Source organism: Podarcis pityusensis (assembly GCF_964106645.2).
Source record: "Podarcis pityusensis genome assembly, chromosome: 7".
Lineage (NCBI taxonomy): Eukaryota > Metazoa > Chordata > Lepidosauria > Squamata > Lacertidae > Podarcis > Podarcis pityusensis.
Window position 1 is genome coordinate 77536524 of NC_138031.1, and position 27745 is coordinate 77564268.

Sequence of the window (27745 nt, forward strand, 5' to 3'; positions counted from 1 at the left end):
ACCTTTTTAATAAAAGAATGGGAATGGTATATGGAATATTTACAGATAAACTGCAAACAGGTAAGAACACTGCCAGGATTATTGTAATGACCTGCAGTTTTATAAGTGCATATATTCAAAGTAGATATATAAATGAGCCAATTAAGTTACACTGGATATGCGGAAGATGTTAAAAATAAACTCAAGGGACCTCAGAAAGGGGGAAGGAAGTCAAGTTTTGAAATGTTAAAATGATTGTAAAATTAGTGAAATGTATAAAACTGAAAAGTGTGTGTGTGTGTGTATGCTATACAATACTATACTACTCAGAAATGTTTAAATGTTTATTTGATTGTACTTAAATCTTCCTGCCACACTCGCCATCCTCTCCTTGCCACATCAGGGTGGTGCGGCATGGATTTCTTATGGACAGTGCCAATCCTGAATGTATTGGATTCCTGACCATTATGCTCCTTTGCCTTCAGTAGCCCTAAAGCTCTGATGGATTGAAACGCCTCTGGTCTATTTTTTGTGTGGGGGGGATCCTGCAACGGTGTTTCCAGTTTTTACATTGGAATCCACTCTGGATCAATACTGAGTAGAATTTCAACGACAGCGAGGCGAGTCAGCTTCGAGGCCAGACAGGTCCCTCGAAGGAAACCTGAGGTAAAACAACCACGTGACCCCACAAGAAGAGGACATTTGGCCCCTTTGTGAGGTGAGGGGAAAGGTAGCCAGGCAACTATGTCGACGGGGAGGGAGGGCGGGTGGCTGAGGGACGTCGCCAGTCCCTATTTTGGGGGGTGGGTGGGTGGGGGGCGGCAGAGTGCGTGTGCCCGGCTTCATTATGCGGCGGTTCCGCGAGTGACGACGAGGCGCGCGTCTTCCTTTGGCGCGCTTTCCCCCCCATCCCCACGCCCCTCCCCCCACCCCACCTGGGCTCGCGCCCGCCAACGGTCTCCCAACGGTTTCTCTCGCCGCCGCGTTCTGAGGCGTCAGATGCGGAGGGGAGTCGCGCGCCGGCCCTAAAACCTACGCGGGAGGGAGGGGGTGCGCGCGCGAGAGGAGGAGGCGGCGGCGGCGGCGGCGGCGGCGGCGGCGGCTCGGCACGCGGCCACCGCTCCCCTCGCCAGCCAGCCGGGAGGCTCGTGCCCGTGTCCCAGCCCTTCTCTCCCCTCCGCAGAGGGGGAGGGGGCGAGACTGGGCGTGCGTGGGTGGGGGGACACACACACACACACACACGCACGCGCGTCTGTGAGGGGGGCGCCCCATGAGCAGCAACGGCGGTGGCGGCGGCGGCAGCCTCGGCGAGCCGCCGGAGGGCCCCGCCCCGCGCTCGGAAGCGACGGCGACGCCTCCTCCTCCGCCGGCTCCTGAGGTAACGGCCGCCGCCGGCGGGGCCGTCCGGGGCGAGAAGCCCGAGACGCGCTCGGTGTGCAGCAACAGCAGCGGGGATGGCGGCGGGGGCGGCGCCGGCCCCATCTGCAAGATCTGCTTCCAGGGCGCCGAGCAGGTGAGCGCTGAGGCGGGACGGAGGGGCGCAGAGAGAGAGAGGGGGGTGGGAGACTCCCCACACACGCCTTCGTTAAAATGACACGACGCGGGCTGGGGGGGGGGGGGCGAGCAGGGAAGGAGGGAGCCGCGCGCACGTGGCAGGCGAGGGCGGCCGTCAGCACCGCGGACAGCGCCAGCCGCCGCCGCCGCCGCAGGGAAAGCTCGGCGGCGCCAACGAGGAAGCGGGGCATCCCGCTTCTCGCTTCGCCGGGATGGTAACAGTACCGGAGTGTTGGCTGGGACTTGGGGGGGGGGATGTGTGTGACCGCCGAGGTGATCCCATTGACTTAGGAAACGGAGCGGCCATGCCCCTTCAGGGCTCGCTGGGACCAGATCCAGATATTTATTTATTTACTATTAAATTGTAAGTGTGAGATCCGCAGATTTAAAAGCCCCACCCGCTGTGGCAAGGAAGCGGAGTGGTCATGCCCCTTCTAGGTTTAGTGGGAGCAGATGCCCATAATTGCTTGCTTGCTTGCTTGCTTGCTTATTTATTAAAGTGAGATCCACGGACTTAACTGCCCCACCCACTGTGGCAAGGAAGCGGAGTGGTCATGCCCTTTCTGGGCTTGGTGGGAGCAGATACAGATATTTGTTTATTTATTATTAAAGTGAGATCCACAGACTTAACTGCCCACCCGCTGTGGCAAGGAAGCGGAGTGGTCATGCGCCTTCTGGGCTTGGTGGAAGCAGATACAATTTCATAGTAAATAAACAAATATCTGTAAGTGTGAGATCTGCAGACTTAACCATGCCACGCACGGTGACAAGGAAGTGGAATGGACATGCCTATTCTAGGTTTGATGGGAGCAGATACAGATAATTGTTTTATTTATTTGCTTGCTTGTTTATAAATTTTAAGTGTGAGAGATCCTCAGACTTAACCGCTAAGTAGTCATGCCCCCACTAGGCTTGGTGGGAGCAAATACGGATAAAGTTTATTTGTTATTAAATCATAAGTACGTTGTAACTTAATTGCCAATTCCTGTGTGAGGCATTATTCAGAGAAGTTGTGTGGAACCATGTACATCTAACTAGTGTTTATAAGCAGTAGAGGCACTGGTCATTTTTAGATGCAAAAGTGCAGGTGGTAGAGAATGCGGAATACTGATGAATGGGCCAGTGGGGATAAATATGTATTTGAAAACAGAATCTAAAGCTGTTGGCAAGCACAGTGGTGTATCTATCACCTACAATATTAAGTGGATGGAGCTGGGTTGTTAGAGGGTAAAATGTGCTTATTACCCTCTAGATACACATCACGCCGTTTTGTAGGTAGTGGGATAACTTTTCCTGTGAAACTGTCAAACTGTAGGAAGTTACAAGGCACATGAAGGGAGGCATGATTCTCAAACCTCAACAAGCAGCCAGCACTGCATCTTCAAGATTCCTGCATTGCAGAGGGTTGGACTAGATGATCCTCCTGGCCCCTTCCACCTCTACAATTCTATGATTCTTTGATTTTCCATTGATATTAGCCCTCAGTCTCATTTTTTTGCTCGCTGCCAACCTAGACTTCATATATAGGTGTTTTTCTGGAGCCAAGCAAGAGACTGAGACTTATAAGAAAGGGAAGTTGTTGTTTTTTAAAATCAATTAAATATCAATTTCCTCCAGTCCATAGAATACTGTATGCAGTTGTATATGTATAGCTCTGCACAAGAATGTATGTATGTCTCCCTGCTCAACTTCACCTATCAACAATGTGACTTGTTTCTCTACATAGTCTGGTATTAACTATCTTTTCATTCTGCTTGGTAATTTGTAGAGAAAGAAGTTATCTGAATCAACAGTATGCCCTAAACCAGGATGTCATATAGTTAGAGCATTCCCAGTAGATTATGCCTAATCTATTCTCAAAAACCTTCAAAGAAGGCCATTTATAGGATATATATTTCCTTCCACATCCTGTCTAGTTTTATCAAAGGTAACCATACTCTTCTCCTCCAACCTTTAGTAAACTCTTTCCCATTTTTATATGTGTTGTGACAAATACTATTTCCCCATTATCAGTGGCATTGTTATTTTGTCACAATACCCCACCGTTGATGCACTGTGTTCAACTTGTTGTTTCCAGGAACCCTAAATTAGGCTTGCCATTCAAAACGGCGGTTCGAATCCCTGCAGTGGGGTAAGCTCCTGTTGTTCGGTCCCAGCTCCTGCCAACCTAACAGTTCGAAAGCACGTCAAAGTGCAAGTAAATAAATAGGTACCACTCCTGCAGGAAGGTAAATGGCGTTTCCGTGTGCTGCTCTGGTGTCGCCAGAAGTGGCTTAGTCATGCTGGCCACATGACCCGGAAAAACTGTCTGCGGTCAAAAGTCGGCTCCCTTGGCCAGTAAAGCGAGATGAGCACTGCAACCCCAGAGTCATTTGTGACTAGACTTAACTGTCAGAGGTCCCTTACCTTTACCTTTTACCACCAGCCCCAGCCAGCATGGCCCAATGATCAAGTATTGTGGGAATTGGAATATAAAACATCTGGAGGGCACCAGGTTGGGGAAAGCTGTCCTAAATCATTTGTAGAAATCTCAAATTGCTAGCCAAATATCCCCCAGTCATACAGTAGTTTACATTGGTCCTTACTTGTTCCATTTTTTACCTTTCCATATCTTTAATTTATTGACATAGCGCTGGATTTTGTAACCACTCATTGTAAGGATTTCCAGACTATTAGTTCTGTTTAATCCACAGTTTAATGCCTGCTGTCCCCTCTTTCTCCAAGTCATTAATAATGAGTCAAAGCTGTCAACTTAAACAGAAAGAGCTCCGTATTCCCCCACTTGGTTCCCTTGCCTATTCTACCAAATTAGTGGTAATTCTTAAATCTGTCATTACAGCCTTAGAGCTGTTTCATCAGGTGACAATTTCCTGTGTTTGATACTTACGGCTCACTTTGTGGTTCACTGTGCTGTTTAAATTAATGGGCCCAAAGTTTCTATGCAGTGAAAACTGATTGCAGATAGCAACGGAATTTCTTCCAAGGTTTCTGCAGTGAACGTCAAGAGACTTCCCTTCTCCAGACTACAGTAAAGAGCTACTTCAACAGGATGTGTGCTGGTGATAGTGATCTGTTGTGGGTGATTGTTTATCTGAATTTGTGTATTAAAGAGGCATGAACAATGTGACACATGTTTCTTTGTAAGCGGATGACAAAACTCCAACATAGTCTAATGTGATGCTCTGAAATTCTGCATTGCAGCGGTACAGAATATGTGACTATGTAAATTAGATAAGTCTAGTAATGGTTTCTGTGCATATTCTACACTTTTTGTATAGTGGTGTAATTAGTTTTACTCTTTGGAATTTTGAATTTTAAGTTTTGTGAAGCAGTGGGAAATAAGCTTTAGGATTCTTGGAAAGGCATTAGGGAAAGGTTTAATTTTATACAAGAAGGGAGGCATGGACCTCCCGGAGCCAAGGAAAGAGGCTGATGAATCACTAAAGACTTACTCAGTGAATGTTGAAATCTGTACTCAGATGTTACCTACATATGCTTAAGTGTTCTAGGCATATAAAAAAATCTCAAAATTTGCATTATTTTAAGATGGACATTAAGATTTGAGACTCTTGTTAAGCTGCAGGACATATTATTAGATGCCACATTCACCATTAATGCTCAAAAATTTCAAAAATTGCAAATGAACATTTTTGCAAATACAATACAAATAGTATTGCTCTTTGCTCAAAGAGTTAACTTGTCTATATGTTTTTCCTTTCTTTTTTGTGACCCTGGGATGGGAGAATATTGAATAATATTTCCGAACTAAACTGGTGGTCGGGGCCAGGGGAGGTTATTCCAGCTAATATAATATTTTTTTTTAATGCCAGCAAACTGATTTTAAGAGACACTGTTCAAGGATTTGGAAGCTTAATATTATATTTATTATGACATTTAACCCTATTTGTTATTTTTCCTAGGGTGAATTGTTAAATCCCTGTCGATGTGATGGGTCAGTTCGGTATACACATCAACTTTGCCTGTTGAAATGGATTAGTGAAAGAGGGTCCTGGACTTGTGAACTCTGCTGTTACAGATACCATGTTATAGCAATTAAAATGAAAAACCCTTGTCAGGTAACATTTCAAAATTCCAATAATCATACAGACTGTATGAATACAGTAACAATTTTTTATACTTTGGTTTATTCATCATTTTATTAACTGCTCTCCATTCACTGAGTCTGCATGTCCTTATCATAAGACACAGTAAATATTTCCCATTCAGTTCATCAGTGAGGAAAAATATGGCAACATCAAGCTTAGGCATTAAAGTTCTTAACTTCGTCATACCTTAAGAGCTGTTTAGGTTCTGCTTAAATTCGCTTGACAACATAGGATTGCTCCAGAAATTAAATTCTGCCTGGCAGTGCTTTGATAAGTGCCAAATCTCTAAATCAGTAACGTGCAAGTTGAAAGGATATAGTGAAGATTATCCTGAGAAATTAAGGGCCGATTTTGCCAGATTTATGCTCCTTTACATTGTCCAAGGTACAAGGGTTGATATCAGTGTGCAATATTTTTGTAGACATGATGTTAAATGCGCCTTTGTGCATTTCTCTCATGCTGTGATTCTGATGAAAATTCCTCCACTGAAGCTGCCATTTGCACTGGGATTTTGCAAACCCAGTGTATTAATCCACTATACTGTTGGAGCCCTTACGCCTCTTCAAAGCCCAGCACAGCTCAAGGGCTGGGAGGGGTGTGCACAACAAATTTTGGTCATCCAGATTGCCTCTGGTGGGGGGCACACGGGAAGGGGGGGGAGCGCTGTCGTACAAGCAGAAGTCCTTGCACAGGGCTTCCATTGATGGAGTTCCCACCCAATGTAGATAACAAATTTTGCAATTAGAATAGAGTTGGATTAGGCAAACTATCCCCAACCCCATCCCCACTAATTCCCCTGGTGTACCACCCATTATTCCACTATGCAGCACAAAACCTCCAGATAAAAACCTGGCAAACCAAAGGCTTCTATCGCCTAATAGACTTTTTTAAAAATAACAAACCTTTGCCAACACAAGAAATACAAGATAAACTAGAAGACACCCAAATGCCCTGGTTAGCACAACACCAATTACATGCCCTCTTAAACAATCCAGCAGTAAAATCAGCAGTGACTAGGCCCCTGACAACCTTCTAAAACTTCCTCCTAACAACAAAGGGACACAGTAAAGGAATGGTATCTGCAATATACAAAATACTACTCCAAAATCCAACAAACCCCCAGACGCAATCAAAAAACAATGGGAGGATGACATAGACTATGAGATTAATCCCACTCAATGGATCAGAATGTGGTCTAAACCCCACTTTAAATCCATATCAATGAGAAGAAAAGAACTCACTCTGAAACTCACCTACAGGTGGTACCTAACACCAAGAAAACTAGCGCTAATACGCCCAGGAACCTCACCAAAATGCTGGAGAGGGTGCACCTCCATAGGCACATACCTCCACATGTGGTGGGAGTGCCCCAAAATCCAACTATTTTGGACAACAGCCATACGAGAAATATGTAAAATAACTAAGCAAGTATTAGAAATCACCCCAGAATTGGCCCTACTAAACATCTTCCAAGACAATAATGCCCATTTACACCACAAAGAACCCACCTACTTTCAGCAACCAGAAACACCATAACCAGGCACTGGAGAGACCTGTCAGGTGTAAGCATGGACCAATGGTACCAAATAGTATGGGAAACAGCCTTATTAGAAAATCTAACCAATAAACTGAAACTGACACGGGGACAAATGGAAGAAAATGCCTTCACCCTGGTATGGCTCCCCTTTATCACATACACAGCCCAACAAGACAACGACAAGAAACCACCAACAGCATACAAATCAGTATGGCTAACTTGATCGAAAACACCCACCCACCCCACTCACACATGAAAACAAAGATCACTACAGCCAATCACAAACAAACAAACAACCAGACAACCACGCCCTAGGCCACCCCCAACCTCTCTCACCACCACAGGAACACAAGTGAATAGCAGAGAACCTGCACAAGCGGCCCTGACACAAAACCACACATATCTTAAGTATCATAGAAACATCGCCACCCACCCCCACCCATCTTCCCCCTCCCCCCTTTCCCCCTCTTCTTCATAATGTCTCAACAAATGAAACTGATCTGTAAAAAATGTTACTTGGAGAAAAAAGAGAGAGAGAGAGAGACATTACACATATTTTTGTAAACCAAGAAAATCTTTTATAAAAATACATTTAAAAAAAAGAATAGAGTTGGGCTAGAATTTTAAAAAATGCATTTTTAGCCCTATTTCTAAAATCCCTAGCTTTCTTAAATTTGGAAATTCTGATTAACCCTATAGGTTAAATCTGACAGAAAACCTGCCACTTCCTTTATTTAGTTAAATCTCTAAGAGCAGGGATGGAGAAGCTTAGGCTGTGGGGTGAATTAAGCCTTTCAGGCCTATCTATCTGGCACTCAGGACAATCTCCACAGCCCCACTCCCTAGTCACACCCACCCTCTCCCAGGCCATACCACCCCCAGCTTTGCTTTGCACCCTCTTGGAGTTTTTTTGCTGGGCTGATAATCTTGCTTGTTTGCCTGGATGGAGGATTCAGAAGGGTGTGAGAATGTGTGTAGAAACTAGTCTACAGAAGCTGCATTCATATTAATGGCTCTGCCTGTTACCATGTCCACTTTTGTTTCTGGCTCCACCTGCCACTGGCATATGGCTCCCAGAAGGCTGTACAGAAGAGAATGTTTCCTACCTCTCTTCAGTGATGAATTGAGTTTCACTCACCTGGGTAGAATAGGGCACAATAATTCATTCTTCCCAATAGGCTTTGTAATATTTTATCATTTAGTATTGAAACAGTTTTTGTCTTCACTCTGTTGCTCCCAAATACATAAAGAGCTTGGCAGCTACAATGTGTAAAATGTGCAAGACATTTATTCCTGTTCATTCTACCTCTCTGCTGTAGGAAGTTATCAAAGCACTTATTTTTTCAGTACCACTATCAAAACATACATATTTCCCCATACAGATTAAATTACAAACATTTAGCACACACTTTCCCCACTACTCCCCACCCTTGTGAATTGATCTAAAGCCTTCTTTAGGGATTCTGGAAATCTGGGACTATAACCCATTGGCTGGATGGGGAAGGGGATGAGGAGATGAATGTGCTAGTTCTGCCTCATTGCCCTTCATGAGTTGAAGGGCATCTGTCTGAAGCAGGGTCCTATATCCCACAAAGAGCATACATGAGTAGGAACAGGGACCCTTCGACTTATAGAAAGCAATATGATTGGGGGCAGAGATAGCATGTTGGCTCTCATGGCACCCCTCACATATTGTATTACTAGATTTCCAGACCACCTAAGAGGATTAGACTGTATTATGTCTCATTCAATTTGGGAGGGGGGATGCTCTCACCCAACAGCATTCCCCTGACAAGTCATGCTTCTCTTTGTCTTGACACATAGAAATATTTAATGACAGTAGTAATTCTCTTATTTGGCAAAGAATCTCTAGGCACAATTCCGTTAAGATCACATGATCACATGAACATTCTAGTCACATTGTCTCCCAGAGACAATGAAAGGATCTATTGTGAGTTGCTGACACCTCACTATGCCAAGGTCACAGGGCTTATTTCATCTGCTGTCATCCCTCTTTCTTCTACTTCTCGCCACTCCTACCCTGGTTTCCTAGCCCACATGGTTATGCATCCTGGTCCAAAGTGCTAATAACTTGGGGGGGGAAATGATCTGTTTTGGTGTATATTCTGTTAGACAAACAGGGTTGATCCATGCTTATTGGCTGCCAACAATTCCTCTTTCCATTATCTCAGTTGCTTACATAGGGCATAATCCATGACCGGCCCATCCATGAGGCAAGGTGAGGTGACCACATTGGGAGGGAGGATCCACAGGGGCAACAGATCCGCCTCCAAGGAATACATTGCCTGCTGCTGCTGTTGCCACAGTGGCAGTGATAGCTGTGTTGGATCTGCACCCTCCTCAGCAGCTGCCCCCCCCCCCGTGCCAGCTCTACAGCTGCCCCTTGGTGAATAGGAGGTGCTGCTGGTCTCCTCTTGCCCCTGCTCCCAATGTATATCTTTATTCTCCCCTTGTTCCTGATGTACATCTTCACTCACCCCTTCTTCCCTGGTGGGGAGGGGAACATTTTGTGGTTTGCCTCAGGTGCCAAAATGTCTGCGGCTGGCCCTGGTATAATCTCTAACTGAAGTAGAGAGCACTGGTGACTGTTGCCTGCTGGGAAAAAGGGGAGGTAGAGCTTGTGGTAGAGCTTGTGGTAATTGAAACCAATTTTTTTTAAAATGATATTTATTAAGAGTTTTAAAGTTACAGAAAGAACAGAGAAGAAAAAGAAAGAGAAAAAACAAAAGAAAAACAAACCACAATCAAACAATAAAAATTGATAAAAATCAAAATCAAAAAATAAGAACAAAGCACGTAACAGAACACAATCAAAAAACAAAAATAAGCCACAAAAATCCAATATTCTCATATCCTTGACTGTCATTACCTTCTTTCTTTGACCTCCTCACTCCTCCCTTTTTTTGTATCCTAGTTATTAATAGTCACAGCAAATCCTTTCCATTTTTCATAATATTCTGTCATTACATTACCTTAATCTATTTTAACCTTATCTTACTATGAAAGACCTAAAAACTTAAAACTTAGATCTTATTTATACCAATTTCTCATAACCATAACATATTCTTACATAATTCTTTTAACATTTTTGCTAAAGCCAAATAATTTCGTTCCAACATTTTTCTAACATTCATCAATTTTATAAAACAATCCTAATTTTTTTTTTTCTTCCAATCTTCATCCAGCGTCTCTTCCTCCTGGTCCCGGGTTTTGTCAGTCCTTTCTATCCCATCAATCTAGCGCATTAACCTGGTAATCTTATGTCCGAGGCCCTTAAGTCTCTTCCATGTCTCTTCCACGGCTCTTCTTCATATTTATACCTGTACTTTACTTTGTCTCCTGCTCCTTTCACTCGTGGGAACTCCAACTTAACAGTGTTTTTGACCCTTCTCAACAAATCAATCCCTTTTCCATGCTCCACACTAAACTCCATGTGGTATTTAAAAACATGTTTCAAAATCCCTCCAGAATTAAGAGCCCCCACAACCCCAAACATCTCACGGCCCATTGCCAGACTTGAAAAGTCCAAACATCCCTGCATAGGGGGGTCTATCCAACCCCCCATTTCCAAACCAAACCAAACTTTATCTTTCCAAATCTGGCTTTTTCCAAGTTCATTTGTCAGATCCAAAAACTCATGTTCCTGCTGGGCCACAGCTCCCTCCATCTCTGGCGCCCAAGGTTCAACAACATCCTCTTCCCTCATCTGATCTGTCAGAGCACACTCCTGATTTAATTCCTGGGTGGGCTCTATATAGTTACCCACTACCTGTCCGAAATTTCCGATCACAGCAGTCATCAAGTCCGTCTTCTCATGTAGCTGTTCCAGTAGGGCACTTGTTTTGCAGAAAGCACGCATCAGAGCTTCTGGATACATTTTTCTGCAAGGTCAGAAGTCTATTCCCACGATCGTAATCTGCTGCAGCTGCAGAGCTCCCCGATTCAGATTTAGTAACAGTTTCACAGGCTCCCTCTAGGGGAAGAACTTCTATTTGTTCTTTTCTTTTAAAGGCAGATCTAACAACAAAGTTTCCTTTTTCAGATATTTTGTCAATATTTGTTCCTTTAAAATGCGAAGGAGAACAATGGAATCACTATGTTTCTCTTCTTTTAACTATCTGTCAAAAACGTTTGTCTGTGGTCAATGAGCTTCCCAAAGAACGTCAGTCCTGACACCCGCTCCCAGGATCAAGACGGTGGAAAATTACTTTGCTTTACACTCTTTCTGCAGGTTTAAACAGTCCGAGAAAAAAATAAATCCCCCCTCTTCTCCTGCTTCCGAAGGGGGTTCAACAATTTTAAATGATGAAAGTTAATCCTTTACAAGCGATTTTCTGAACTCTAGTTTGCCATGTCTTTGCTTTAATCTATCTACAAGAAACGGAAGGCTGACTTCCTGTTTAGACCTTCCCGTTTCAGTGCCAAATTGAGATTAATTTCTTGGTCCAATTTTCCTTTCTATTCGCAGGTCATTATTCAAAGTCCAATTGTCCGAAATTAAAGTACTCACGGGTAATTGTTTTAAAAGCCAAATTGTCCCAGGAAAAAGGCAGCGCTCTCCGGCAACGGCTGTGCGGCTTCGCTCCACGGAAGAAGCAGTTGACTTTCAGCACCGCGCCACTTCCCCCTCTTCGCTCCGGAGCCCGTAAATGGGTTCCTTTACGGGTTGGGGGGGCGCTAAAGGTGCCCGCCGAGTCCCATGGTCACAGGCTTCATCTGCCTGTGATTTTTGAAAGGGTCCCCGCTTCGCCGTAGCGGGAAAGACCCGTTTTCCGTGGAGCTGGTCCCTCCGGATCAGAGGGAGTCCGCCATTTCCGATGGCGCCACCCCGGAAGTCGAAACCAATTTTATTTCCAGGGAAATTTTTCTGTAACCAGAAAAACTGAAAATGACAAAAAATAGTGTGCAAGTGTTCCCATTTTCCAATATTAATCATCAGGCTAGATGTTGAAGAGCTTGGGAGAACCTAAAAGTTTGCACACTATTTTGTGATTTTGTTTTTATTTTATTGTAATAAAGGCATTGTCATAATATGGTTTCAGGATTTCATTTATGGGCTAACACTGCTGCCATTATTTTCTACATTTAAGGTCTCCCACAACTGCATGGTTATATACTAATACCAGTACACTAGTAAGAATAGAACAATTCTTTTATGTATTATTCTAGCACATACTTTTTATACATTAAAAAAAACAATCTTTTAAAATTTCATTGAAGTAACATATGAAATGTTCATATGGTTATGAACTTGAGATGTAACCATTGTAGTGATGAATGTGGTTCTGTCTTTCTTTGATAAATGTGAGGAAATAGCTATAACCAAAATACCTGTAATTTGATAGCTTCTCTCACTGTGTTTTTTTCCAGAGGTTTTACTAAATAGCCGAAGCTGACAAGCTTAAAAAAATATTTTGGCTGAGCATTGTTCTTTTCCTTCATCAAAAATAATGTTGGGTTCTACATTTTTAAAAAGAGCATTTTGGAAGGATAAAATTATTTTCCACATGAGCATATGTTGGTTTTTCTTTCTCTCTCTCTTGCACAAACAACATTGTTTTATGTAGCAGGATTTCCCTGGAGACATTTTTCAAGTATAGTCCATCTATTGACTCAGCTTAAGTCAAAAGCTTTTAAAGTTTTTCTGATTTCCATGGTAGAGATAATTTTCAATTGTATACCTACTTTCCTAGGATTAAGTCTCATTGAAAACAGTGGAAGTTTTTTAATCATTCTTCTTCTTCAGTGTATAGAATTACACTGTTAAGTACATATAAAGTTTATGCAGGAAATTAGGAATATATTTTCGCATAACTGTTAGGTGATTTCTGATTTCAACATTTTTATGTGGTTTTTATTGTAGAATTCTTGTAAATGGCACTGATATTTTTATGAATTGTGATATATAAATATTTTTATAAATATTAATTATAGTGTTCACATGGTTCTATATTTGCACCAAGTATTTAACTGTCATTTCTAAGCAGCATGTCATTTCTGTGTGACACTCCAAGCTGTTATTTAAACTTCTTCAAATTTAAGCAGATTTAATGAGAGGGATGGAGGAGCCTATTGCACAGGTATAATGCAGCATACATGTAAAAAGGCTCTATGAACATTTTCATGGGTTGTCATAACAGACCTTCAATGTTTTTGTAAACATTTTATACCTTGTTATGTCTTCTTCCTTCTAGTGGCAAAGCATTACTGTAACTCTGGTTGAGAAAGTGCAGATGATTGCTGTAATGTTGGGATCACTGTTCTTAGTAGCAAGTGTAACTTGGCTTCTGTGGTCAGCCTTCAGTCCTTATGCAGTATGGCAAAGAAAAGATGTCCTTTTTCAAATCTGCTATGGAATGTATGGTTTTATGGATCTGGTGTGCATAGGTAAGGTCAAAAAATGAAATCATTCATTCATTTTGTTAAAGTTGATAAGAAATAATTTGGAATATGCTTTTTTTCTTACATATATAAATGTATGTCTGTTTCTTCAGGAAGTAGAAATCATACATCAGCAAAGTTCTCAAGTGTAAAGTTTTTAATCAACAATAAATAAAGCAAAGATTTTAAAATTGCCCAACAGCAGTTATTTGTACACAAAGCCTGGCATATCAAAGGGATTGGGACATGACACAGGTAGCATATAGGTCCAGTATTTATTACATCATCTCCACTGATTTTCAGTTTGTTTTCAAGCCCAATTCAAAGTACTGTTTTTATTCTGAATATTATAACCTTGAAGTCTCCTGCTGTTTGAACCCACCTGCTTACCCAAATAATCATTTAAGGCTCTTTTTTGTATCCCTACCCCCACTGTCTGAGGTGCGGCAGGTGGTCACTAGAGTGTTTTCAGTGGTGGTATCCAGGCTGATACTGTCCCATAAGAAACTCATTTAGTTCTCTCTTTGTTTCATTTTTGATGCACAGTGAAAACATTGGGTTTTTTAGAAGGTGTTTGGCCTCAATGAAACTTGAACATGTCCTTGATTTTGTTGTCTGCTGATGTCCCTGTTGCATTTTTTAATTCACTTCTTATTTTGTGTGTGTTTGTGTGTGTGTAATTGTTTTAATTTGTTCCACTTTGTTATTGTTGCTAGCCATCTTGGGGGAACTTGATGAACAGAAAGATGGGATGCAAATAACAAATTAATAATAATGTTAGAAGTGCTTAAAAGTGCTTAATTGTGGCTCAGTTGTAGCTACAGGTTTTATATTAGCACCTGCAGGGTTAGCATACTTTGCTGTTGTAGTGTCTGAGTCTCACACTGCATTAATTAATTAATTTATTGTATATGTACACACACAATACATGCATGTACACACATTGCTGGACTACATATACCAGATGGTCTAATCCAACAGGCCTTTGGCTTGGAGCCAATTTGATTCCCTCCCCCTCTTTTTTTTTTCTTTTTCCTTTCTCCTCCTGTGATGAGGCTGCATTTTAATATTTTAATGTTTCAATATTTTAATGTTGTATTTTAATCTTTTTAAAGTTCTATTCCTTCAACTTGTTTTTATTATTGCTTGTTAGCCACCCTGAGCCCGGCCTTGTCTGGGGAGGGCAGGGTATAAATAAAAATTATTATTATTATTATTAAGACAAAAAGTCACAGTTGTTTATATTTAGCTTTCTTTCTTTAAAGGCTGGCCTTTAATAAATTATAAAATTATATAATTGATCAGATTTATGATGTAATTGATTAGGTTTATAATGTATGTGCTGTGTCGCCAACTTATACTGATTCAGCAAACAAATGAAACATTTATGGTAGTATAAGTTTAAAAACCATCATTTTCTCTTGCTCAGAACCAAAAAAAAATGCCTGGATGCATATCAGTTTATTACAACATATGTAAATGGGTCCTTTTTTTTTTTAATGATATTTATTACTTTTTCAAAATTTTCAACACAACACTACAGAGAAAAAGAAAAAAGAAAGAGAAAACAATACAAATAACAAATCAAGCAAAAACAAACAAAAACAATTTAAAAACAGCTCAGACATTTTCAATATCTTATATTTCATTCTCTTATTTCCAGCGACTTCCTCACACCTCCCTTTTTGTATTCTACTTCTATTATTTGTTTCAGCAATTCCTTTCCATCTTACTCTGTTTTCTGTTCTATAATTATCTTAACACATTCTTGCCATACTTTTCCTTTAATTTTCTTTAATATATTTATACTTAATTCCTTATGACATTTCTACTAAAGCCATGTAATTTCATTCCAACATTTTTCTAACAATCCTTAATTTTACAATATTTCTATAAATATATAGAAATATTTCTATATAGTCTTTAAACTTTTTCCAATCTTCTTCCACCGACTCTTCTCCCTGGTCTCGGATCTTGCCAGTCATTTCCACTAATTCCCTATAGTCCATCAACTTCGTCTGCCATTATCCAACACTTCGGTGTTTTCAAGAAGCAACCATTCTCTCAACCAGCAAAAAGCAGATGGTTCACAACTAAGTTTAAAGGTCTGGCAGGGCAGGTCCACCTCCTTCTTTAGCATCCATCAATATCTTAAGCTTAACTCGAGGCTTCCCGCCCTGCCAAACAACTCTAAGAGCATCCCTCTGCCACCTCCTGAGACCCTCCATCCCATCCAGAGCTTGCAATGTTTGAAACAACAGCAACATCCCCAGCAACACAGCAGCCCCCATCCCCACCACAACGACTCGGCCCAACAGTAACAACTTCTGATTTGTCCATATTTCCAAATTCCCCTTCTCTTCAATCCAACATCCTTCACGGTTGTCCTTAAGCAGATTCACATTTTTGGCGGTCATACTAACCCCCAAATACCTCTCTTTCTCAACCAATGTTAGTCCTGTCGCCTCCTGAAGCTCTGTCAGGCTTTCCTTCTCCAACTCAGACAGGGCCCTGGTCCCCAAATTCATCCGCTCTTCTCTAAGTTCAATCATAACGACTGTCAGCTTATGTTCATCAAGCTGTCTTTGTATGGAAGGGACTCTCCTCTCCAGTTGTACCACCTTAAGTTCAGCAGCAAGGGTTTTTTTCCCTGACTTCATCTGCAGATTGCCGTATCAGAGTAGGTTCCTGTATCAGTTTCTGGGTGATTTCTGAATTGGTATTCACCTTTTGTCCCAACTTATTTAAGCTTTCTACAATTAAATCAGTCTCAATATTTGCAGCATCCAATTTCATATTCCTCGCATCTGTTTTCTTATGAAGTTGTTCCAGCGAATCATTTATTTTCAAAAATGCAGCCACTAAGGCCTCCTCTGTCGACATCCCGACTGTTTTTTCCCTTCCGTTTGCCATAACACTTTAGAAATTCAAGGTCAATTCCAAAGTCTCACACTTTTCTTATCTTGGAGCTGGAAATTCCCCTAGCCCAGCTCCTGTAAAGTAACCGATTTCAAGAGCTTCCACTAGGGGAAGACAAGTTGTATTTGTATCAGTCAATATGTCCTCTTTTAAACACAGTTTCAATAATCTGAAGTTAGTTTCAATTTTCAGTTACTTTCCTCCTTTTTTAAAAGCAGCCGGAAACAGTAGAAACATTGTATTTCTCTTATTTTGCTAACTGTCAATGAACGTTCTAAGCGCTGTCAATGAACATTCCAACCCCCCCCCCCCCAAAAAAACCCATCACTCTTACTGGCAGCCCATTTCCAGGGTCAGAGCGGCGGTATTTTAAGCCTCTTCGCTCTCTCCCGCAGGCACACTCAATCCACAACCTCCCCCTCTCTTCTCCTGCCTCCAAGAGGGGGTTTAATGTTCTTCACCGTTGGAAATTTGATCTTTTACAAAAGACCTTCCAGGACTCCAGCTTGCAACTTCGTTGCCTCAGTCTATTTACACAAAGGGAAGGCGGACTTCCTGTTTTGAACCTCCCTGTTACGATACCAAATTAAACTTTTAGAGATCCAATTCTTCCGTTTCAGCTCTACTCATGGGTAATTGCTTTAAAGTCAAATTGTCCACAGAAAAGGTCAGCCTGTGATTTTAACGGGTCTCCGCCTTCACCGTGGCGGCCAGACCCAGATTTCCACGGAGCAGATTCCTCCCGGTCAGAGGAATTCCGCCATTGCCGGAGGCGCCTCCCCCGGAAGTCCATATATATATATATATATATATATATATATATATATATATATATGGGTCCTGGCCACCTGTAATTCAGCTACTTGGGTTTACCTGTGCTTTGGCTCAGGGTACTAATTCAATTCTAATGCCACTTATTTAACAAATAAATGTGCTCTGTATGAAGAACTAAGGGAGTGAATAATTTGTTTCTTTTACTTTCAGGACTTATTGTGCATGAAGGGGCCTCAGTTTGCAGAGTATTTAAGCGTTGGCGGGCTGTCAATCTGCACTGGGATGTATTAAATTATGATAAAGCTACAGACATAGAAGAGAGCAACCGAGGAGAATCCACAACATCTAGGACTTTGTGGTTACCACTAAATGCATTTAGAAACAGAAGTTTAGTTCATCCAACACAGTTAACCTCACCAAGATTTCAGTGTGGCTATGTTTTGTTACATCTCTTCAGTCGAATGCGACCTCAGGAGGATTCATCAGATGACAACAGCTCTGGAGAGGTGGTTATGAGAGTGACTTCAGTGTAAAAGTTATGGTCACTGTGCTACATGCACAAGAACAATGTGCCCTGACCTCTCTTGCAGTATTCTGGAATGTAGTTACAATGAATGGTGAAACCATAGCACATAAAAATATATAAACTTTTTTTAATTTATGCTTTTATATGATCAGTTGAATTGCAAATACATTTTCCTGAAAAGGGTCTCTTTCTTTTTATACCATGATTTATCACTTTTTATCTATTTGTACTCGGCATTTATAAAAATATAATTTAACAATAGCTTTAATAATGTGGAGACAAATATTTTAAACTACAGCTATTTTTGATAGTTTTAAGTGTATTTTCAAAGTTCTAAGCCATCTATAATTTTCAGGACATGTAAACAAGATTAATTGGATGGCTTGCGTTTAGTATACCAATCAAATTCATCCAATGTGTTACTTCCAGTTGGGTAAAGGTATGTCTTTGATTTTTGTCTGGGGGAAATGTATAGTGCTGGGAGAGTAAAGGGAAGTGGGGGCTTGAATTCTGGATTTATCCAAAATGAAATAAAGTTTAAAGTTCATGGAAGATCTGTGCTCAAAACTGATGGGTAAAAGACAAACAGTTTTGTAAGAATGAGAATGCTGAAAATCTCTGAATTAATTCGGAAGCCTTATTTCATGTCATCTAGGTAATAAGAATACTGTTATCAATATTTAATAATATATGTACTATGGACTATTTTTGCCAAATTAATGAAAGAAAATCAGCATTCGCTTATACACTCCATTGCAGGGTAGATTTCCAGAATTGTGTTCCGGACTTCTGATTTAGCTGGAGTGATTTGTTTCTCAGTTTCACGAGAATTAAATTCAGTTACATTGAAAGAAGTATTTCCTCATTGTATTTGACTTCTCTTCTTCTTTGTATCTTTTTTATGTTACCTAATTCAATACATTTAAAATTTAAGATTTAGAGTCAAACTTCTCTTCCCACTAGAAAATAAGGTCCCAGAAAGACTTGCCATCAGGGAAAAAAAATACTATTTTTCCTTTGATCACAAAGAACACCAATACAAAGCTCTTGCATCAACAGAGCTTCTATGGTACCTAGACAACTTTATCTTGTGAGACTGGAAGAAGAAAAGAGCTGAAAAAATGATTTGTGCAAATCAGGCCTCTCATCATTTTTTGCTCACCACAAGGAGGATATAGGAACCAAAAAAAAGGTTGTGTTGCCTTATCCTTTGGAGAGTTAGCAGTGCTTAAGTCCTATTTGAAATCAATAGTTTCAGTATGTATGGTACCCAGGCTTGAATGCATTTTTAAAATGAGCTTTTATACAGCCTTCTTCACATGGCTTAGACCTAGAAGGCCTATATAGTTGGGCAATTAAGTGGGAAATTTGGTGAACCAATACATGGTACTATATTAGTTTTTAAGGACATCAAAAAGCATACTACAGGTCTTGAATATGAGGTTTTTAGATCATGAATTAGCAAGTCACGTGGCACTAAGAGCCACTGTCAATGTGATATTCATTAAACATAACTGACGCAAATTATTGAACCTTAAAAAAACTTTATTTCGTGTAATGACCAGTTACTATAGCATGGGGCCTACAATCTTTTTTTATCAAAAGGCTGTTTGCTCCAGATAGTTTCATTTGAGTAAGAGAGCTCGCCAATTTGCACCATGGAAGAATTCTGCTTTCCTACCCTGTTTGTTTCTCTCATTGTCCAAAACAGCACAGACCAACAGATTAAGCAAAGTAACAAAGAAGAAATATTGAGTTTAATTAGGATAGTCACTCTAGGCCAGTGTTTTTCAACCACTTTTCCGCGGCACACTAGTGTGCCGCGAGATGTTGCCTGGTGTGCCGTGGGAAAAATTGAAAAATTCGAAAGATTTTTTTTTTTTAAATGTCAAATTTTCGCCCACTAGGCGGGTGCCGGACTGTGTCCACCCTATTTTCCATCCGTCCTGGGTGGGGATCAGATCGGATGGGATCGGATGAGAGCGGACAGGCGGTCCGCTCTCATCCGATTCCCCATAGAGAGCAGCGGGGCTCTGACATCTGCCTCTCCGCACACAGTGGTGGTGTGCCTCGTGATTTTTTTCATGAAACAAGTGTGCCTTTGCCCAAAAAAGGTTGAAAAACACTGCTCTAGGCAGTTGAGAATTTATGCCATTTTGTTTGATTTAATGTGCTGGATAGAGTTGGAATTAAGTATAGATTCTTTTTTAAAAAAACAACACAACAATCTAGTAAACCTGTTAAAATTATTCAAAATCACAGTCATTCCTTTTTGTTCTTTCCTTCTGACTTTCAAAGCTGATTGAAAATGTGGCTGAATGATACATTGGAGAACTACTATAAATAATTGTTGCCAGCCTGCAGCCCTCATTTTTCTTCAGATTTCAGCCTCTTTCAGACTGAACTGCCATTAACTTTACTGATTCTTCATTATTCCTATCCTTCTGAAATCCCTGGATGACATGAATTCAGTGACTAGTGTGCTCATTTATCCAGAGCTTGAGGCTTGACAACGCAGTTGCTCAGTTTTTCCTTTTTGAGGTGACTAAGACTGTGCAATCCTATGCAACCTATGCACACTTACTTGTGAACAGTCCTGTTGACTATAGTGATACTTTTAAGTAAACATACATGCTCTTGAACTGCATTAAGAAGGCAATACTATGGAAAGATCTGGCAGGATGAGCAGCTTAGGATGCAGCAGATCTCTGGTTTAACTCTGACTGAGCCAGGAATCTGGTAAGTCTCTAACCCTGACTTAGCTGGAGAGATGCTGGTATAAGTTGCTCAGCTGGCTGAGGTGAGGGTGGTGTAAGTAAAGGTAAAGGGACCCCTGACCATTAGGTCCAGTCGTGACCGACTCTGGGGTTGCGGCGCTCATCTCACTTTCTTGGCCGAGGGAGCCGGCGTACAGCTTCCGGGTCATGTGGCCAGCATGACTAAGCTGCTTCTGGCAAACCAGAGCAGCGCACGGAAATGCCGTTTACCTTCCCGCTGGAGCGGTACCTATTTATCTACTTGCACTTCATGCTTTCGAACTGCTAGGTTGGCAGGAGCAGGGACCGAGCAACAGGAGCTCACCCCGTCGCGGGGATTCAAACCGCCGACCTTCTGATCGGCAAGTTCTAGGCTCTGTGGTTTAACCCACAGCGCCACCCGCGTCCCTCCGAGGGTGGTGTAAGTCTCCCCAAAAGTAGGGTTCCTTGGGTGTGGCAGGGGCAGGTCCAAAGAGGAGGGACTTAGACTGCATTTTAAGCAGAATCAGCTTGGTCGCATGACCTGGCAACCTGTTGTAGAACACTATTTTAAAGGCTTGCTTTCCCTCTGCCAGGTTTTAGAGGAGCAGCTACCCAACCCCACTCCTGAATGGGGTTTGGGTCTGGTGTAACTTTACACCAGATTAATTCACACTGGCTTGTTTTTATGCCAGCTTTGTGCACACAGGATTGCTCCCTCCAGATATTTTATTTTGTTTTGCTTGCACGGAAAAACTGACAGATGACTTTGTTTGGCTGGCTAATTTGCCAGTCCAAAGAGTGTGTTTGCTTTGGGATGTCTTTCCTACAAAGCAGGAAATGATTGCTGTGTAACTGATTCCAAAAGCTGATTTACAGTCTTCCCTGCAATTCTAGTTACTTCGCCTTCAAAATCCCAAATTAATTTTCTTTGGCTGAAAAATACTGTAGCATCTTAGTAGTCTCTGTGAAGCGCCTTCATTTGAAATATCCATTCAAAAACAGCACAGAGAACATTCTCAAGGGATGAGGCCCACTTATTAAGCCAGAGCTTTTCAAACTGTGTGTCGTGACACATTAGTGTCAGCTGCAGTGTGTAGGTGTGTCGCGCAAACACTTCCTCCACTCCTCCAGTTTGCTAGTACAGTGGTACCTTGATTCTCAAACTTAATCCATTCTGGAAGTCTGTTCCAAAACCAAGGCACACTTTCCCATAGAAAGTAACGCAAAATGGATTAATCTGTTCCAGACTTTTGAAAACAACCCCCAAAACAGCAATTTAACATGAATTTTACTATCTAATGAGACCACTGATCCATAAAATGAAAGCAATAAACAATGTACTGCAGTCACACAACCAGTCAATCAGTAGCTGAACTGGGTTCCACACAGTCACAAAAACAAAACAAGCCACAAAAACAAAAATGCAAAATAAATAGCAAAAGCAGACAGACTTCAGCGTAACACTCAAAATGGAAGTGCGGCACTCAAATCGGAAGCGTAACACTCAAAATGGAGCATGTTCGGCTTCCGAAAAAAGTTTGCAAACCGGAACACTTACCGGGTTTGCAGTGTTTGGGTTCCAAGTTGTTTGAGTACCAAGGCATTTGAGAACCAAGGTACCACTGTAAAACTGAATTACTGTGTCGTGAAATGATGCATGTCCAGAAAGTGTGTCACCAACATGAAAATTTTGGAAAGCTCTGTATTAAGCCCTCTGGTAGCCTTCATCCTCAACTAACAGGTTTTCATATCTTCATCAAGAGCTAACAGCCCCCCCCCCCCCCAGTTCTTAGAGGCCCACTCAGTGAGGGAGTAAGCAAGTTGGCATAAGGACCTTGCTAAGGTTAATCCATCACCATATTCGGGGAGGAATTTTCTCCTGCAAATTGGCCAGCTTGCAGGTGTTTGCCCACCTCGTGGAGACTGTCACAACAGTCCTTTATCTGAGCTGAGCTGGAGCTACATCAGTGTAAGTCCCTGACCCTGGCTCAGCAGGCACAAGTCCTCAGAAGGGGGCATTACAGGGGCAAGGCAAGGTGAGACACCTATTCTAAATTCTGCTTGCTTGGTAATGTGCCTAGAGCCCAAATCTCTAAAACTTGGGCCCACACTACCTGCAAGTTTAGCCTGCAGTAGCCAATCCCAGAGGCTCCTAAACAGAGTTTGAAATAGACATGGTGGCATAAGTTATGCTGGCGTATGTTACATTGACTTCCTATAATTAGGATTTCTCTGTTATTGCCAAGTAAATACAGACAGGATTGCAACTTTAAACTGGTTTAATGACATTGCTAACGTTAGGCAACTCTTGTCTTGGAGCTTTAAATTTATTGGGGCTTGTTCAGGAGGGAGGCCTCAGAATTTGCCTTCTCACTTCAGACAGGAATGAGCTTGGGTATACAGTGGTACCTTGGGTTAAGTACTTAATTCGTTCCGGAAGTCTGTTCTTAACCTGAAATTGTTTTTAACCTGAAGCACCACTTTAGCTAATGGGGCCTCCTGCTGCCGCCGCACCACCGGAGCACGATTTCTGTTCTCATCCTGAAGCAAAGTTCTTAACCCGAGGTACTATTTCTGGGTTAGCAGAGTCTGTAACCTGAAGCGTATGTAACCTGAAGTGTATGTAACCCGAGGTACCACTGTATTAGCTGTCTTCCCACCTAAGCAAGTTTAAAGGGCCAAATATTACCTGGTGCTTGAATGGGGGAGTATGGGAAGAAATTTCAAATTAGGCTTGGAAGAATTCAGCCTGCATTTACCAAAACTGTCTTTTAAAGAGTGCATAACAACTGTGAATTAATAAATTTTCAACTAATTACAGTCGGTAATCATTAATTTGAGCAGAACAGTTTACAGTGGTACCTCGGTTTACAAACTTAAACTGTTCCGGAAGTCCATTCTTAAACCAAAGCATTCTTAAACCAAGGCGTGCTTTCCCTAATGAGGCATCCCACTGCCAGTGTCCTTCCACCATTCGGCTTCTATTCTTAGACTGAGGTTTTGCAGAGTTCGTAAACCGAATCATTCGCAAACAGGACTGTTCTTAAACCGAGGTACCACTCATTAAGCAGTTGGTCCCTTACCTTTCCTGCCCCGATCTGGCTACAGTGATCCATGCGACGGTCACCTCCAGGCTTGACTACTGTAATTTGCTCAACGTGGGGCTACCATTGAAACTGTCCCAGAAACTCCAGCGGGTGCAGAATGCCACAGTAAGGCTCCTCATGGGGTCCCTGCCATGGGAGCATATTCACCCAGTGCTTTACCAGTTGCACTGGCTCCCAGTTTAAGGTGCTGGTTTTGACCTTTAACGCCCTTTGTGGCTTAGGGCCCTCGTATTTACGGGACCGCCTCTCCTGGTATGCCCCGCAGAGGACCTTAAGGTCCATGAATAATAGTTTAGAGGTCCCAGGCTCTAAGGAAGTCAGATTATTCTTTACTAGGGCCAGGGCCTTCTCTGTGATGGCTCCGACCTGGTGGAATGCTCTGTCCCATGAGACCAGAACCCAGCAGGATCTAACTTCCTTCCGCAGGTCCTGTAAGACAGAGCTATTCCGCCTGGCTTTCAATTTGAACTTAGCCTGATCTTTTATTCCCCTTCCCTCCCCTTTTTATGAAGATTACCTGCTCTGGGATCCCACAGCTAATTCTACCCTGATCTCCTCGCTGGCCCAAATAGGACTAATTTAGCCAGCGAGCCCTGGTGATCATCTAATGTTTATTGGATTGATTTCCCCCCTAAATTAATTTTTGAATTCTGAATTTATTGTTATTCACGTTTTATATTGTATTTTATGCTGTTTTTGTTGTTGTTGTTGCATCAATTAAGTGTTTTAAATTTGTTGTTAGCCGCCCTGAACCCGGTTTTCTGAACCGGGAAGGGTGGGGTATAAATAAAAATTTATTTATTTATTACATTTATTACTATAAATGAACTAAAAACTATTAATGAATGTAATTTAATATTAGGTATGATATGACATAATTTTTTTAAAAAATGTTTCTAAATAGTCCTATTTAGTTGCTTTATGCACTTCCTCACTGAAGGGGTAAGGGCAAGGAGTGTCATCAGCACAATTACTGCCAGAATATTTTATCTGAGAATTGTGAAACAGTATAATGCATATTGGGCAGCAATGGATGAGGAGTGGTGGAAAAAAGGAAGAGAAGGGTTTGTTTTATTGTGGAGATAAGAGGGATCAGAACGTTTATATCTGATCATTGTTTCTGCAGAGGCATGTCGCGGTTCATGGTACAGTGTTGTGTTTCACTGACTCAGTCAAATGATCTATAAGAGCTCATTAATGCCCTTTAGTATGCACAGTAAGGTTGGCTAAGACTTGCTTGAACTCAGCAAAGCAAATAGCTGGTATTTATGCATCTTCTAACTTTATGTGAGGGACACGGGTGGCGCTGTGGGTTAAACCAGAGCCTAGGACTTGCCGATCAGAAGGTCGGCGGTTCGAATTCTCGTGACGGGGTGAGCTCCTGTTGCTCGGTCCCTGCTCCTGCCAACCTAGCAGTTCAAAAGCACGTCAAAGTGCAAGTAGATAAATAGGTACCACTCTAGCGGGAAGGTAAACGGTGTATCTGTGCGCTGCTCTGGTTCGCCAGAAGGGGCTTAGTCATGCTGGCCACATGACCCGGAAGCTGTACGTCGGCTCCCTTGGCCAATAAAGCGAGATGAGCGCCGCAACCCCAGAGTCAGCCACGACTGGACCCAATGGTCAGGTGTCCCTCTACCTTTACCTTTACCTTTACCTTTACCTTTAAGTTTATGTGAATCACAATGAAATCCACCACAACACCAAAGGCATTATCTGTGAGTCAAGCTGGTTTTGTGTATTACGATGGCACAGATAATGCCTCTTCAACCCAGCTCCATCTGCATGTAGTTATATGGAACTGATTCATAGCTGTCAACGTTCAGATTTGAAAATAAGGGATCAGCAGCCTCAAAAATAAGGGATCAGCAGCCTCACCTGTCCCCTTGACAGTCTACGGGGTATCTAACAATCCGGGATAGCAATGGGAAGCAGCAGGAAACGGTGCTGGAATAAGGGAATTTTCCACAAAAAAAGGGAAGGTTGACAGCTATGAACTGATTGTATCAGACTGTGGATGGGGATACACATCCTGAAAGTAATTGGATGTCCTTATTTTCATCAGAGTAATGTTGGAGGGTATGCAACTCCCTCATTCAGATGCATGTTCTCATTCAGATCTTCTCTGCTCAGGGCATTATTGCTTTACCCAGTAAATCTCCAGAGGAATTTAACATTTTATCAATTAAAAACAACAAAAGTTTGGGAAGTTAGCATCAGTTTTACAGTGTAAAAAAAGCTCAGCTTTTTCCAACATCAAGGCTTTCCTCTATAGTTCCTAAAGAATTTCTTTTTAGAAACCTTTACATTGTGTTAAACCTCGAATTTGGTATTAAAGGGCAGTTTATGTTTGATGCATGGAAGTTTGAGAATTTTAATCCTCTTAAAGATACCATATTAGTAAGAACTATATGCAACAGCTACTTGCTTTAAGTGGGGCATGCAGATCCCTTATAAAGCCACCCTATGAAACTTTTAAATAAAACCAGGTCACTACTACACTAAAAAACAAATATGATAATACAATTATGGCTTTCCCGAAGGAAGTGTGGGAATAATAGTTTGTGAGGTTCTTGAACAACAAGGATTCTGTTAAAACTCTCCCAAAGCCAGAGTCCCTGGAATTTCATGAAATGAACTAATGCTACAACAGCTTTATCAATTTAATGGAAGCAGTTATTAACTGGTATACAATATAGTGTTATCTTTAATGCTTTAATATAGGGGTTGTATCCTTTTTCTTTTACTATATGGACACACAGTAAGGAATCAAAGCCATTGCTGGCTTCCTGAAACATTTGTAAGAAATTTCAAAAGAGGTGGGTGGCTCTCAGTTTATGGGGAATATTGGGAATCTTATCATTTTAAAAGTGCATCATGTATAGGAGGGCATCCATTATTTCTGTAATGTGTGAAGATACACCTGGAGGCTGGATGGGAATTAACTGGTCTGGGGCTGTATAGTCGATTAGTCCAAAGCAGAGGATAAAATTTATAAGATTCTAGCTGGTTCCATTGCTGCAGATACAGCTCAGATTACTTACCATTAAGTAATCTGACTTACCATTGTCAGGCTGACCTTGAGCTCAGGCCTATGACTTATGAAATTCTGTTCTTATGTGTTTTTGATAGGGAAGCGAAGTATGTTGGGAGGATTAATTTGATTTATAGTAGGGGGTCCTTTTTATGTTCCCTTTATTTGGTGTGGGAGCTGCTGCAGAGTTAAGTAGGAGATGAAAATGGCCATCCAACTGGCAAACACAATGACCTCATTTTTGTTTTGCAATTGAGCCCCCTGATGGCAACAAGGCTTTCATTTTGGGTTGGTCTTCACAAAAGGGAATATACACTGGCTGCTTCATTACAGTTTGTACTCCAAAGTAGATCACTTTTTAACAGCTACTACTAATGTGTAGCTACTACTAATGTGTAGACAGCATCTTAAAAAGCAGAGACATCACCTTGCCAACAAAGGTCCGTATAGTTAAAGCCATGGTTTTCCCTGTAGTGATGTATGGAAGTGAGAGCTGGACCATAAAGAAGGCTGATCGCCGAAGAATTGATGCTTTTGAATTATGGTGCTGGAGGAGACTCTTGAGAGTCCCATGGACTGCAAGAAGATCAAACCTCTCCATTCTGAAGGAAATCAGCCCTGAGTGCTCACTGGAAGGACAGATCGTGAAGCTGAGGCTCCAATACTTTGGCCACCTCATGAGAAGAGAAGACTCCCTGGAAAAGACCCTGATGTTGGGAAAGATGGAGGGCACAAGGAGAAGGGGATGAGAGAGGACGAGATGGTTGGATAGTGTTCTTGAAGCTACCAGCATGAGTTTGACCAAACTGTGGGAGGCAGTGGAAGACAGGAGCACCTGGCGTGCTCTGGTCCATGGGGTCACGAAGAGTCAGACACGACTAAACGACTAAACAACAACACTAATGTGTAGCACTGGTGGTGTTTTAGTAGTATTTTTGTGCTGAACGGTCAAGCATGGGTTTAAATTGCTTAATATGCAAGAGAAGGCAAGAGAAGCTGAGATTAACTAGGGAGCCAATGGTGTGTTTGGTCAGTAAAAACACATGAAACTCATACCCAGAGAAACATACCT

The 27745-nt window shown here is 41.8% G+C and overlaps 1 protein-coding gene across 1 annotated transcript; it reads left to right on the forward strand.

Moving 5' to 3' along the window:
- The first annotated feature begins 1048 nt into the window (after positions 1-1048).
- MARCHF11 (membrane associated ring-CH-type finger 11) lies at positions 1049-17932 on the forward strand. The gene is made up of 4 exons (XM_081015009.1): positions 1049-1492; positions 5454-5609; positions 13392-13584; positions 17482-17932. The coding sequence occupies exons 1-4, from the start codon at positions 1250-1252 to the stop codon at positions 17802-17804; spliced, it is 915 nt and encodes a 304-aa protein (XP_080871135.1). The 5' UTR covers positions 1049-1249; the 3' UTR covers positions 17805-17932.
- Positions 17933-27745: the final 9813 nt, after the last annotated feature.

What these genes read in the sequence shown, in the direction of transcription:
- MARCHF11 (XM_081015009.1), top strand. Translation starts at nt 1,250, where the DNA reads ATGAGCAGCAACGGCGGTGGCGGCGGCGGCAGCCTCGGCGAGCCGCCG. An exon ending in GCTTCCAGGGCGCCGAGCAG is followed by an intron (nt 1,493 to 5,453) that starts GTGAGCGCTGAG and finishes TATTTTTCCTAG; the next exon opens with GGTGAATTGTTAAATCCCTG. An exon ending in AAATGAAAAACCCTTGTCAG is followed by an intron (nt 5,610 to 13,391) that starts GTAACATTTCAA and finishes TCTTCCTTCTAG; the next exon opens with TGGCAAAGCATTACTGTAAC.